The sequence below is a fragment of the Pongo pygmaeus genome, chromosome 17 (genome assembly GCF_028885625.2).
Source record: "Pongo pygmaeus isolate AG05252 chromosome 17, NHGRI_mPonPyg2-v2.0_pri, whole genome shotgun sequence".
Lineage (NCBI taxonomy): Eukaryota > Metazoa > Chordata > Mammalia > Primates > Hominidae > Pongo > Pongo pygmaeus.
Genome location: NC_072390.2, coordinates 83,830,149 through 83,844,749, shown reverse-complemented (window position 1 = coordinate 83,844,749; position 14,601 = coordinate 83,830,149). Strand labels below are relative to the sequence as shown.

Below are 14,601 nucleotides of genomic sequence, written 5' to 3'. Positions count from 1 at the left end.
TCATATCCCCCTTCTGTTTTTGTCATAGGTTTTCAAAATTTGGTTTGATCTAAATTCTCTGGTACCTTATGTCCCATAAAAATTTCAACTAATTCGTAAGTAGTGATTGCTGCAGTAACCGTCTTATAAAAAAAGTATATGGTTTTTACAAATCATTGTCGCATAGAAGAAAAAACAGGTAGCAATATAAATATTTCATACTATTTTATCTAGTTCCAAAATAATCATAAAAGAGTCATCAAAAAATATCCTACGCTTAACTTCATGTTCTCAAGTTTCAAGAGAAAGTTTTTAAAGAGGCAATCCTTACTTTGGCAAAAATGCATTAAAGCTTGCTGCATTTAAGAGATGTCCCATTATGCAAACTGGTTGAAAGAATATTACAAATACGTTTTGGAAAAATACGGAGTGTCGCGCAGCTCAGCAATCCGCAGTCTTAATGCGCGCCTCTTTCCAGGAATTTGATCCAGCATCAAAACCCACAGGTGCACTCACTGCACGGGAGTAACAAGTAAATGATGTGCCAATATTCAACCTGCAAGTGCGTCGTCAGAGCCTACCTCACTCTCAGCATAACTTTCACCGGTATTCACCTTCCCGGAAACGCGCCCCAGTGAACCAGCACCGTTTCCCCTAGCAAAGCCCTTACTCAGGGTTCCCACGCTCCTTGGCTGGCGCGGTGGGCGCCTAGAGCACAAAGGATTCTTAAGACACGACTGCGCAGGCGCTGCCCTCCCCGCGCATGCGCCGCACTCCCGCACGTAGCCAGAGACGGAGACAGACCGGGTCCTGGCAGGGTAATGGAGGCCGGGTAGCCCCGCCCCTGTAGTCAGCGCGGTGCTTCTCTTCCGCTCCGGGTCGGCTCCGCTTCCCTTTCCGGGCGGGCAGGCGGTGGACCCCGGTGTCTTTATCCCTCTTTTGCACAGAGTCAGCTTCTGCAGCTCTTCCGGGCTAGCATGGCAGCGTGGAAGAGTTGGGCGGCCCTGCGGCTCTGCGCCACAGGTAATGGGAGCGCAGCGGTCGGGACGCTGGCGGGCGCGTGGGACTTGGCCCCGCCGTGGGGCCGGGATTGGACCCGGGTCTGGGGCGAGGCCTGCGGGGTCCGCGGAGATGCCCACCCATTCCCGGCAGCGTCCTGCCGCCCCCGCCGCGCCGCCCTGCCTGGCCCTGACGGAGCGGACACCTTGGGGTCCTTCCGCCGCCGCTGTGCCGGACCAATGCTGGACGTGGGAAGGGCGCGCTGCCTTGTGTTTGTGTTTTTTCATTGTGGCAGAAGTTTCAATAAAGCTTACTCCTTTGATGGGCAAGAAGGATGCCGCCGTCCCAGCTTAACCACCAGATCTTGCCTTGGCTTTAGGTTCCGAGTCTTGTCACGTTTAAGGATTTTTACCACCAGTACTCAGAGAGGGTGGTCGAGGACAGATCAGGGTCAGACCACCGGGATTGTGCGGTGTGAAAAGGACCTGAGTGTGTGTCAGCGGTTCTCAGCTGCCTCCCGTCAGCATGGAGTGTCCTCATTCTCACTGGGGTCCGCTCACTTAACAACCTTTTAGAGCCCACTCTGTGTCAGGCACTGCCGTGTAATAAGTATTAGAGTTGCAGCTCGACTTTCTTTCTACGTATCTATTTGAGGGGAAATATTTTGAATGGCATTTGGAGTTTTTACGGAAGAGGTAATCGCTACTAAAGCAAAAGAAATACAGAAGAATGCTGTCTATCTGCATTCCAAAAAGGATGGTTAAAAACAGAAGTAAGATGAGAGTGAAAATATGGAGGAAAAAGGAACTGTGTTTATTAGATATATTGGCTTACCTAGAACTTGGCCGGTCACGATATGGTTGCATACAGACTAAATATTTATTAAATGGATGAACTACCTTTGCTTTTGCATCATTTGCACCCTGGGATGCATCAGTGATGAATTTTTTGGTAGGTTGTGAAAAGTCAAAAACACTTCAGAGATGACTAAGCTTATACGGTATGAGCCAAATAATCAGCATTTATTGTGTACATTTTGTCTTTTTTTTTTTTTTCAGTTGTTTTACTTGATATGGTCGTCTGTAAAGGATTTGTAGAAGATTTAGATGAATCGTGAGTATACATATATATATTTAAAATATTGTTTTAACTGTCCAACTCAGATATCTGAATATTTGCATGTGATTCTAATATTTTAGATTGGAACCAATTTTTATATATTACTCATTTTTTTTTCACTTGTTGTAAGCTCTATATCGATACAAAATGAGGGTGTGCCCAGAAGAGTTTAATAGTTATGAGATCAAAAAACTGTGGCAAACTTTTACATATTCTTTTTTTTCCCTCATCTTACCTTGTATTTATGTCTTTTTGCTTTAATTATATTGAATGGGTGTTAGAATTTGGTAACTATACTGTATTTATTTTCATAATGTCACAGCATTAATCAGCCTTGCTTATAGCAAGTGAGGAGGTTCACTTCAGACCAAAATCCCATGTGTGATCTTTCAGGCTTGACCATAGACAATTGCAAGGCTTTCTCTGGCATAGGGGAAGGTGCCCTCCCTCCACCAAACTTGGTGTATAACCAGTGCATTGCAGTCCCTGGAGGGAGTGGGAGTCAAGGATTCAGCCTCCCAGGCCAGCCACGCTCATTTGCATGTCTGCACTCCCAACCCAATGACCTCTGTTTAGCAGCTTCCTTATTGGGACCTCACCTGAGGCATTTCCAGAGCACCTCTGCTAAAACATCTTTATTGAGGGTGTCAGCGGAGGCACTTTTCTACTCTAGTCCTTTTTTCTCTCACCCCCCTATAAAGAGACAGAAGACTTTTGTTCAGTGCTCCTAGGAAGTGAGATGAATTCTCCCATATGTGTCACATCCACCTGACTCACCTGGTGCTGTTTCATGGGGAGAGATGGAACACTGAGGAGCTGGTGCCTCTTTTTTTTTTTTTTTTTAAACCTCTTGACTTGCACTGTCACAGTAAGTGAATAAAGCTGTGATAGTTTCAGTTTAGCTTGTTGTCCTGATTGACTACCTGGACACCTGATGGCATGACCAAATGGGTTCAGTGAGAGGGTGATCATACAGTGCTGTTCTGTAAGAGCAAAAATCCTGACAGTCCCATGGGGGCACTTTGCTGGTCGTGCTGTTGGGTCCTGGGGGATGCTAGCTGATTGTTTACAGAAAGTTTTTGATTCTGAGAAGAACGATTGTTAACAAGGAGATAATCTTATTAAACTTAGTGCCTTGTGGGGTGTGTCACTACAGACTTCCTCCTTCAGAGTGTCCTAATAGGGGCAACTCTTCCTGAGGAGGAGGAAGGGATTCTGCTCCTAATAACCATTTTGTTACCCATGTGGGTAACAAAGGACCCTACTCTGAAAAAGGGGACCTTTACCAAGAGCAAACTATGTTCGTCAGCTAAATGTGGAAAATGAATTGTTCCTTGCTCCAGAGCAAGCAGATGTGCAACCACTTGCCTCCTGGATCCACAAGAGATGGCCCATGGAAATTCAGACAGGATCCTAGATTGGGCAAGAATGCATGGACTGCGACGGTTGTGAGAAGACACCATAACAACGTGAAAAAGCTGTCTTGCTTGTCAGACCCCGGTCAAGGCTAACAATACTGTCCAGGGACAGGTTCATAAAGCCAGTGGGCCAGGGTATTCTCAGCAGATAGAACATGGTGGGCCTCTCATTCTGTCTGCAATGTTCCTGTGGCTACTGATTGCAGCTGACATTTCTCTGGGTTTCGCTTAGCCATTCCTATGTGTTCCAATGACTTGGGCCACACTGTCTAGGCCCTACAAGACCACCTTTGTTTCCTGTTCAGTTACCTTAAGAACACCGCATCTGATAATGACCCTGGATTTGTGGCCCAAGCTACACATCAGTGAGCCCAATTATGGGTGATACAATGGGCTCTTCATGTGCTATAAACTCTGATCCACAGGGGTGGTTGAACATTTTAAGGGACTGTTAAAGGTTGGGCCTAACCAGCTGATGGTAAGGTACAGTACCCCGGCTGGACTACACATCTCAGGGGAGTGATCTGGGATCTCAGCACAGGAATTCCTCAATCCAATATTTTTCACGAGCATTTTATGAACACTGAGCCATCATTACCAGGAAATGGTGAGAACACTTCTAAAATCCAAGTTCCCAAATGCCAACCAAGGACCATTCTTACCAACAGTTATTTCTAAGCATAGCAGCCTCAGGCTTCCTTTGGTACCTTTTCTACAAAGGTGTAAAATGTTCTAGAAGGGCAAGGAGCTTAGGCATCTGTTTGTGTTTCTACCAAGTCCTACTTTAATTCTTTTTCTTGGAGTCTTTCCTCCTAATTACTTTATCATTGATCAGTTCTCTGCTTTTATCTTTGAGATGTTTAATGGATAGGTCACTGAGTAAAAATTTTTGAATTTTTACTGAGTAAAGAATTATTACTGAGTAAAGAATTTTTACTGAGTAAAGAATTATTGAAGGAATTTGGGTCTTTCCCTTATATTTATCAATGTATTATCTCTGCCTGTACTATACAGTTGTAAAGTGGACACAAACATACAATCAAACATTCGTTTTCCTGTTTTTTAGGTTTAAAGAAAATCGAAATGATGACATTTGGCTTGTAGATGTAAGTATGTAAATTTTATATGCTAATTACCCACCCCTACCATTTTAAGTATTATTTTCTATTCTACTCTACCCAAAAATGGCAGTAAACAGCTAGTGCTTATGTATATACTCAATTTGTTTTCTTAAGTATTACTATATTTGAGATTTTACATTAAAAAGAACCTCAGAGTTTTAAGGTTCCATGCAAGGGAAAGTATTTTTGATGAAATTTTGGGGGTGAGGGTATTAAGAGGAAAAGCTGGAAACCTGTCTTACAATGAGGTCAACTTTTGGGTTATATCTTAATAATATAGGGTATGATTTTATTACAGAATTCACTCTTGTTTTCTTGATAGTTTCCAAGAGATTGAGTATATTAATATCACTTAGTCAAAGTCATATTTTCATCTTAACAGTGGACAAAATTAAATTTTCACCTTCCTTTCTTTAAAGTTTGGAATATATTTAAACCTTATGATAGTTGAGATTTAACATGCCTCAGCAAAAAGTAGAATAGCAGCAAAAGAGTTGGAGAAAGAATGGCAGAGTTGACAGAGGGTCCACTGTTTAATTCTTTCTCCTTTTCTGTATGTTTGAACATTTTCATAGTATAAAGTTAAAAAATCTTGTTTCATGAAAATACAACAAGTAGTTTGTAACACCACTTAACTAGGGGAACGTGAGTATCACCTCCACCATCTGGTAATTCTAAAGAAGGGTAAAAGACTGACTTTAGTTTAATCAACCTGGCTTGTCCCTATGCCAAATCAGTCATCTTAGTGACCTCCCCTTCTTGCCAGTGGTTACGATAGAAGTCAGCAAAGTCACCTACTATGTTGACATTTTTGTAATAGAAATTGATTGAAATTATCATTAACAATTAGGTGGGTATGTTGTATATATATGTTTATTTTGTGGATTCATTTTATATAAAACGTTTCATATAGAACATTTCCTTGGAAGTAAAGACATTTTTATTGTAAATTGTGTATCTGTTTTAAATAAGTATCAGTAGTCAATTAAAATGAGCTAAAGATAGTACCGTTTTTGAGGTATCTAGGTTTATGTTTGTATGTTTTGATCTTTCATTATGTATCTACTTTAAAAATTATATTTAAACTTCTTGTCTAAAACATTATTAGATTATTTAGTCAAAGGGATTCTTTAAATATTAAGATTCATATTCACTGTAGCACAACATTTTAATGGTTATCTTTTTTGTTTTTTGTTTTTTGTTTTTTTTTTAAATAAGTTTTATGCACCATGGTGTGGCCATTGTAAAAAGCTGGAACCGATTTGGAATGAAGTTGGTCTTGAGATGAAAAGCATTGGTTCTCCAGTTAAGGTTGGAAAGATGGATGCTACTTCCTATTCTAGTAAGCCTTCACTTAGTTTATTATTTTAGTGTTCTCACAGCAAAAACAATTATATGCAGCAGTATTCAGGGTGGGAGGAAGACTCTTTTTGCTCATGTAAAATTCAATTATCTTAATAATTTAAGACTGTATACTTTATGAGTTAAATGAATTAGCCATTGAACATGTAGTATGTAGTATGTGTTAATTTTATGCTTAACAGATGTTTAAACCATCTTTTCTCCTTTGAGCCCACTTTAGATAGTTTATATGAGGCAGCTATAAAAGGATGAGTGTTAAACTATTGATATTGCTACTTGAGTTCAGAATCAGTTTTTTTCTGAGTAGCCTGAGATGTACTGTAAAGAAAAAATGGGAACTTAAAGGATGAATTGAGTTAGGGTAAATACAAGTGAGGATCAGGAAGGTTTTCACATTAGAAAGAATACTAGAGCAAAATAATAGAGTGTAAAAGAGGTTAATGAGTGTGTACTAGAGAATAGAATGAAGTGAAGGTGAGCAAACCTTGGTCTGTAGGCCAAATTTCTCCCACTACCCATTTTTATAAATAGAGTTATATTGAAACATAGCTATTTGTTATCTGTTTATGACTGTTTCTGTGCCTCCATGGTGGAATTCCGTAGTTGTGACAGAGGCTGTGTGCCCCAGAAAGCCTAAAATATTTATCTGACCTTTTATACCAACACCTGTTTTAAAGGATTTGGGAAAAAGAAGTTAAATTTAGAGAAGTGTGACGTATCATAGAATTTGGAAAGAACGTGGCTTTCAGAAAGCAGATTTGGATTCAAATCCTTGCTCTGCCTGCTGCTTTTGCTGTGTAACACTGAGAAAGTTTCTGAACAAACCAATCTTTGGTTTCCATATTGATAAATACATAATTATAATGCTTCTTTTATTGGTGGTTTTGAGGTTTGAATGATCCAGCAGATATAAAATCTTTTGTATTCAGTACATGCAGTTTCTCTTTCATTAGTGAAGAAAGTGGAAGTATGTAATGTATATTTCTTTTTAGGAAATCAGCAATTTTACTTTGGAGCAAGACAGAGCTATGTTTTAATCTCAACTTTGCCATGTCCTACTTTTGTAGCTTTGGGAAGCACTTAACCTCTCTTAATTTTAGTTTCTGTAGCTATAAAGGAGAGTAATAATCCTCAAGGTTGTGGAAATCATATTAATATCTTGTATTTAAAACCCCCTAGCACAATGGCTGCACGTATATGACACTAAAGGATAATGCCACATTGTTAAGAGCTTCCCCGGTCAGGCATTGTTTTGGATTTTATCACTTGTCAGTAGGAGGTAATACACATTTTTGTGAAGGCAATGACTTGATAAAAATATTTTTGGCAGCAACTTTTAGGATGGAAAATAAAGAGTATGTAGAAACAGGGAGATCATCTAAGTCAGCCTTGTGTATATATCCTGGTGTTGGATGCTGGGAGCCTGGTGTTGTGGGTGGTGACAGCAGAGTACAATGGAAACAGTAATTTTCATAGACATGTTCCATACTAAAATCACAGAAGTAACAGATTGGTTGGCTTTGTACTGTGAAGAAAACAATAAAAAAGAATAGTGTGAGATTCCTAGTATAGTTGCTGAACTATGCTACCACTGGGTATATGCAAAATATCAGTTTTAATTTTGTGTGCATTTCTAAGTTACCAATGATTTTGAATTTGTGGTCTTTTAACTGATGTTTGTGAATAGGGACCTACAGTGTAGGTGAGATATTAGTGCTGGAATTATTGAGTCACCCAAATGAAACGTTGAAATTTTGAGAGGAGAAGAGATAAATGGCAGAAATTGTTAGAGAGGGAGAATAATATGTTTGAGTTGATATTTCTTTGAAATAAACTTTTAACAATGTCTAAGAAGTTATCGTTTTCCACTGTTGCTCATGAAAGTAATTTCTTCTTTCCTTATATATATGTATATATATATATACACATACACACATATGTTTAGATGTGCATACACATATTTATTCATAGATACGCTTATTCATTTATTCACTCAATCAGTATTTACCAAGTACTATTTGTCAAACACTGTGCTAATCTCTAGAGATTAAATAAAGATCCAGACAAATCCTGCTTGTCCTGGAAATACTTACAATATAATAAAGGGAGAAAGATGAATAAACCAACAAGAGCAGTAAAGTCTCAAAAATGGCAAATTGCTGTGATCACTTGAATAGGTCAATGGAGTCATAGAGTCATGTATAAAGGAATATGGGACTACGAAGAAAAATAGTCAATGAGAAAAATAGTGCATATAAACCAGTAAAAGTCTCAGTGGTAAAGTGTTCATGTAATACTTCAGTGATAATTAACAATTTTCATTGTCACATTCTATATTGTATCTAATTCATTCGTTTATTATTCAGTATTAAGTGCCCCTGTGTACTACTGTTTATTAAGTGGCACTATGATGAGGGAAAAACATAGCCAAGATTGTTTTCCTGAGTCACTTAGAGAAGAAAGTGTTTTAAATGCTATTTTTAAAAAGCAGTAGTAAGACCTCATATACAGGTTGCGACTTTTTACTCATTGGATATGGAATGCTAAACCTCCACCATCCCCCTCTCTCAACTACTTGCCCCCGACATTTCATAGTGTGGCTTGCTTGGAAATCCTACTTGAATTATCCAAACATAGTTAATTGAAAAAAAAAAACCCTTTGTAGAAAAGTTATAGAGTTAGCATTCATTCATTTAGCAGATACTTAATGTGCTTACCATGTTAGGATATGCCTGGCACATACCAGGGTACTGGTGATACATCATTGAGCAAAACAGATTAAACTTTCTGCTCTTATGGAACTTATATTCTTGTGGGAAGAGGCAGACAGTAACTTGTGAACGTAAGTCAATTGTCTAATATTATTTTCTAGACCATTATTAGAGTTAAATGTCAGTGATGAAAGCATTATCCACTTAAATATTAGCACCAAGGGAATGTTTTATGTATAATGAAGAAACTTATCTTCCTAGTATTAAAGAAGTTAAGTATTCAAAAACCACCGTTCACGTATTACAAACAGATTTTTGCCTTGTGAATTTCAGAGTTTGCCTAAATTTTTAAGGCAGTTCAAATACAGACATTTTAGTAGAACTTGGAATCAAACAGGTAAAAAATGGAATTATTTTCAAGTCATCTGCCATTGTTATTCTAGGTCTACCTATAGAACACTAAAGGATTGGCTGTTTCATAGATACCTCTTGCAGGCCAGTAGGTTGCTTTTCAGACAGTCACAATATCACTGTTGCTCAGCATGTAATTTGTAGACAACCTGCAATAGAATTACCTGGGTACTTATTGTCAGTTCAGATTCTGAAGGCCCATACCAGTCCTACTGGTGAAAAGTGAAAATCTTTGCAATTGGGTCTTGAGAGTCTGTATTTTTTATTTTATTTCTTTATTTCTTTCTTTATTTTTTTGAGACACAGTTTTGCTCTTGTTGCCCAAGCTGGAGTGCAAAGGTGCAATCTCGGCTCACTGCAACTTCCACCTCCCGGGTTCAAGTGATTCTCCTGCCTCAGCCTCTCGAGTAGCTGGGATTACAGGCATGTGCCACCACACTCGACTAATTTTTTGTATTTTTAGTAGAAACGGGGTTTCACCATGTTAGCCAGACTGGTCCCAAACTCCTGACCTCAGGTGATCTGCCCTCCTCCTCAGGTGATCTGCCTGCCTTGGCCTCCCAAACTGCTGGGATTACAGGCATGAGTCACTGTGCCTGGCCAAGAGTCTGTATTTTTAGCAGCACTTCAGATGATTCCACTGCACACTGAGGTTGAAAAACTACAAAGTGTACAATGTTATTTTGGTAGAGAGTTACAGGGTTTTAGTTTGGGGTGAGATAAGACTATTCAAAGTGATCAAGTTTATAAAATTTCTAGAAGTCTTTGATAATAACTCCTTTCTCAATCATGTATTAAATCACTGCAGTGGTTGGAAGCAAATGCCATCAGACTCAGTCCAGCAAATCTGTGTGTATAGAATTTTTGAACTAGAGAAATTTGAACTATTATGACTTAGTCTACTCTGTGTTTGGAATTGTACCAAAATGTCTTGATGCATGGATTTAACTAATACCATAACCAAATAATATAAAAAATTATGTCCAGTGTAAATCCAGATAGGTGTTTTAGCTTTTCTTTTTGTACAGACCTCTTCAAAATGAGTGCTAAAAATATTTCTGATTTGGGAGTTAAAATATGACATAATATTACCTGTAGTGGCATGCTAATCTTTATTATGGAACCACTGAAATCCTGTTACTCTCCAACCAAAGTGTGACAACATTTTATGATGAAGATCACACTTGAGCTCTCTTTCATGTGTAAATTTGGAATGACATTTGGCCAATAACATTCTGACATCTTGTTCATAGATTGTAGTTAAAAATTAATTTTGCCTTTCTAGATTATAAACTCTTTTTGGTCACTGACTGTTTCAGGGCTTCTCAACCTTGCATTATTGACATTTTGGGGCTGGATAGTTCTGTGGGTTTTTTTTTTTTGTTTTTGGTGCAGGGGAAGTCAGTGACTGTGTTTCAGGGATTATCAGCCTTGCACTATTGACATTTTGGACCAGATAATTCTGTGGGATTTTTGTTGGGGGTTGGATGGGAGGAGGAATCCTGTGCGTTGCGGGATGTTTGGGAGCATCCCTCACCTCTACCCACTAGATACCAGTTGTGTTCTCTCCCAATCTCCTCCTACCCCCTTACTCACTGTTTTTAGAAAACAAAATGTCTTCAGTTGATGGTAAACCACTGCCGTATATTATACCCTTTTCATGTTAGACACATGGTGACATTCAGTAAATACTAAAACAGGTGGAATCTTTGAGCTAAAAAGGACTTTAGAGGTTGAGTAACTCCTCACTCCTTTCGCCCTTTCCCATTTTATAGATCAAATAACAAGGTAAACTAGAAGTGAAATGACTTAGGTGAAACAGAATTAGGCCTAGTATCCAAGATCACCATGATTCACATTCCTACTTACCTCTAGCATCAAACTGTTACCATTTCAAGAAGAAAATAGAAATGAAGGAGAAGACTTCATGCTGAATGTTGTTTTATAAACATTTAGAATCGTAAAACTTCGATTTTGTTGCAAATGGACTCTTCAATTTATGAAGGAATTGAGCTCAGATTTCTATATAAACTATTTCTCTCTAATATGAAAAAGAATAAAAAATTTAAAGTCAGTTAGACTGAGTTTCAGTCTCAGCCCTGCTACCTAATCAATGTTTGCTCTCAAACAAGTTACCGAATCTTCCTTAGTTTCTTAATCTGAATTAGCTCTGTTTTTTTCTTCCTCACAAAATTGTTTGCTCTCAAACAAGTTACCGAATCTTCCTATTTTAGTTTCTTAATCTGAATTGCCACTATTTTTTCCTCCTCACAAAATTGTTTTGAGGTGCAATTTTAAAATATTAACGCCAGTTATAAAATATTCTGCACATTAATTTTATTAATACTATGTGTGCATTGATGTGTCAGCAGCTAATTAACGAAATCAGGATCAAGAGTAGAAAGGAAAAGGATCTAGTATTTAAGAATCTTCTATGTGCCAGACTCAGATTGTGTTCCATCTATTTTTTCATTTAAAAATCCCAACCTGTAACCCTACGAGGTGAGTAGTATTCTCAGAAGGGGAATCAGAGAAGTAAAAAAAAGACATCCAGAGTTACACAGGCGATAAATGAAGCTGGAATCCTAACCGGGGTCATTATGTGTTTATAACTCCCACTTTGTTTGCTTTCTTTTCATTTGTTCGTGTGTTCGGTTTTTTTTGTTGTTTTTTTGTTTTTTGTTTTTTGTTTTTTTTTGAGACACAGTCTCGCTCTGTCACCCAGGCTGGAGTGCAGTGGCTTGATCTCAGCTCACTGTAAGCTCCATCTCCCGGGTTCATGCTATTCTCCTGCCTCAGTCTCCCGAGTAGCTGGGACTACAGGTGCCTGCCACCATGCCCGGCTGATTTTTTGTAGTTTTAGTAGAGACGGGGTTTCACCGTGTTAGCCAGGATGGTCTCGATCTCCTGACCTTGTGATCCGCCCGCCTCAGCCTCCCAAAGGCTTTTTTTAAATGTTATACTGCCATTCCCCTTTAGAGAAATCTAAGGCTGAAGTTTTATAGAAATTACTATCAATTAAAATTACATCAGAAGTGAAGGTTAATGTTAATTGTCAAGAAGCCAAAGGATGTGGGTTGGGTGATAGATCTCCATTGTTTCAATGTGAATACTGAGGTCAAGGAAATGATGTAATAGGGTTAAGTGTGGAGCTGGGATTTTTCTCTCTGAGGCCTATCATGAGATCCACAATATCAGGCTATGAAGCACAACCAGTATGTTTTCTCATTGATTGCATACTGTATTTTCTTTATTTGATTTGTGTATAAATATATTTTGATATAATTTAAGTTATACAGAGGGACTACTAGTGGAATATAACTTTGTCTCCCAATCAATTATATTATTCTTTATGTTTTGGCAGTTTTTTAAAATGAGTTTTAATTGAAGGTAATAAGGGATTTTATTTCCCTGTCTTCTTAATTTGGAAAGGGGTCATTAAAAATATTCATTATTCACATAATCTCCCCAAAGTAGTTTCTGTGTTTTTGCTGGGAAGAAAGTAGTCTCCATACCCACAGTCTCCAGTTAGAACATACTTGACAGAATGAAGTCCTAGATGACAGATGGGCACAAATAAATTATGTGCTTGCTCTGAGTTTGCTTGTCTGTTCAGAAGCAGGACCTGTATCTTCAGAACTTGAGTTCTTAATTGTTACCTCTGCTGTTTATGCTACCTCTTAGGAAAATACGTGTCGGCCACTGTCTAGGTCCCTCTATTTACCTATCTCCATATGTTTAAGGGAGAAACTAGAGTTGACAAACGAAGGAAAAATTTTGGATATTGTCACAGATCGACTCCCGTTATTCTTGTGAATTGAATTGGTGAGTTGATGAGAAACCAAAGATTAGTGAAGATTATACTAAAGTGATTGTTAAACTGGAATTCGGATGTAGTAGCTTCCTTACCCAAGTGTGATAACAAAATACCCTGGAAATAAAGACAATTATAAAGGGAAAGATCATGTGAATAATACAGTGGACTTTTCATATACTAGTGTATAGTTTTGTAAATATCTTTATGGTATAACGTGTGTTAACTGAGAATATTTGATTTCTTTTTTCCTGTCCTAGTGGCGTTTTGTCTGTAAAGTAGTGTTGCATTAATTTGGTATATGATTTCTCTACTGTTTAACGTCTTATTTCCCTCTTGATATTTGCTTGTTTTTGTTATTATTTCTTCTTTCCCTGCAGAAGATGATATTGTAGCTACTATTCTCATTTTAAATTCATGTGAGGATTTCAGAATAATCTTTGAGATAATTAAAATTACTGTAGGTTATCACAAAAGCAGAAACTCCTAAAACAAAGTTGCTTTTCAGTCCTCTGTTGACCATAGTAGTTAATTTTGCAGATACAAGCTATGTTTTTAAAATTAGAATACACCGCAGTTATTTGAAAACTCAAAAAACACTAAAGGAAGAGATGGGCTTTTTTTTTTTTTTTTTTTGAGAGGAGTAAATGAGACCTAGACCTAGAAGAAATATCTGTCTTGGACATGAAGTCAAATGAGAAGTACTTATGTATTTTTATTTTTAGTTTTTTACCAGTATATCTTTTAAAATAAGTATTTTATAAATTTTTAACTATTCTTTTGACATGCATTTCTTGTTTTGTCATAGTATTTTGTGCAGGTCACAGATTGGACTATTAAGTAATTGTTTTGTATGAAAATGTCATGTTTTTTTCTTTTGTGTGATTTTATAATCTTAAGACTTAAAAACAACATATCTATATGGGTTGTATAAATATCTCTATTTTTAAAGTAAAAGGCTCATTTGTTACCTAGTTTCTCATATTTAAAAAAAATTTAGAATGCTTTGTTCTTTTTCTTATCAAGGCATTGCTTCAGAGTTTGGAGTTCGAGGTTATCCAACAATTAAGCTGTAAGTTGAGTGTTGTATGTTTATATGTGTATTTTTATTAGTTCACTCTACTTACGTTTTATTACGTTAATTTCTAGTAGATTCCTTGGAGGATTGAAGATTGGGGTTTGGCCATTCTTCATAGGTGAAGTATGTAGTTAAAGGAGAGGGACTGCTTCTTTATGCTTTTCTTCATATTTAAGCAATCATGTTGTTTACGGCTAATTCATGTGTTTTGCTTGCTGTGTGACACGCACTGTGCAGGACAAGTATACAGTCATAAATTATGACAGGTCTTTCACCCTTGAGGAGTTCAAGTGTGGATTGTGAGATAAAAACAGAATCCAAGTTGATGATACTGTAATCTGTAGATGTTTATCAAGTCTAATAAAGTGTACAAGTTGAAAGACGTGATAATTCTAAAGGACTTGTTTTATAATCATGACTTCATTGAATTTTCTCATGATTTTCATTAATCTTATTTGGTAATGTGGGGAGCTTTGGAATTGTTCTGAAAGTTATTTTTATAATAAAGTAAGTTTAAAAAATATTTTAACATCTCAAATTTTTAAATTTGAGTAATTTCAATTTATATCTTGGGTTTTGTGTTGACCTT

At 37.5% G+C, this 14,601-nt stretch overlaps 2 protein-coding genes across 12 annotated transcripts in view; one reads left to right on the top strand and one right to left on the bottom strand.

Moving 5' to 3' along the window:
- The window catches only part of CCDC102B (coiled-coil domain containing 102B), a 372,905-nt gene extending 372,067 nt beyond the window's left edge, over nt 1-838 (bottom strand). For 4 of the 9 annotated variants that reach the window (XR_010124190.1, XM_063653805.1, XM_063653807.1 and 1 more), the window contains exon 1: nt 561-836. The gene's annotated coding sequence lies outside the window, so the exon portion shown is untranslated. Of the gene's footprint in view, nt 1-560 lie in introns of all 9 variants that reach the window. The other 5 variants (XM_063653804.1, XM_063653812.1, XM_063653803.1 and 2 more) reach the window with 3 other exon arrangements.
- TMX3 (thioredoxin related transmembrane protein 3) overlaps nt 735-14,601 on the top strand; it is a 41,028-nt gene continuing 27,161 nt past the window's right edge. For 2 of the 3 annotated variants that reach the window (XR_010124195.1, XM_063653817.1), the window contains exons 1-5: nt 773-1,002; nt 2,037-2,091; nt 4,582-4,621; nt 5,855-5,978; nt 13,961-14,006. Coding sequence is in view for 2 of the 3 variants with exons in the window: in XM_063653817.1 (XP_063509887.1) it covers nt 957-1,002; nt 2,037-2,091; nt 4,582-4,621; nt 5,855-5,978; nt 13,961-14,006 (311 nt within the window). In the remaining variant the exon portion in view is untranslated. Of the gene's footprint in view, nt 1,003-2,036; nt 2,092-4,581; nt 4,622-5,854; nt 5,979-13,960; nt 14,007-14,601 lie in introns of all 3 variants that reach the window. The other variant, XM_054460443.2, reaches the window with a different exon arrangement.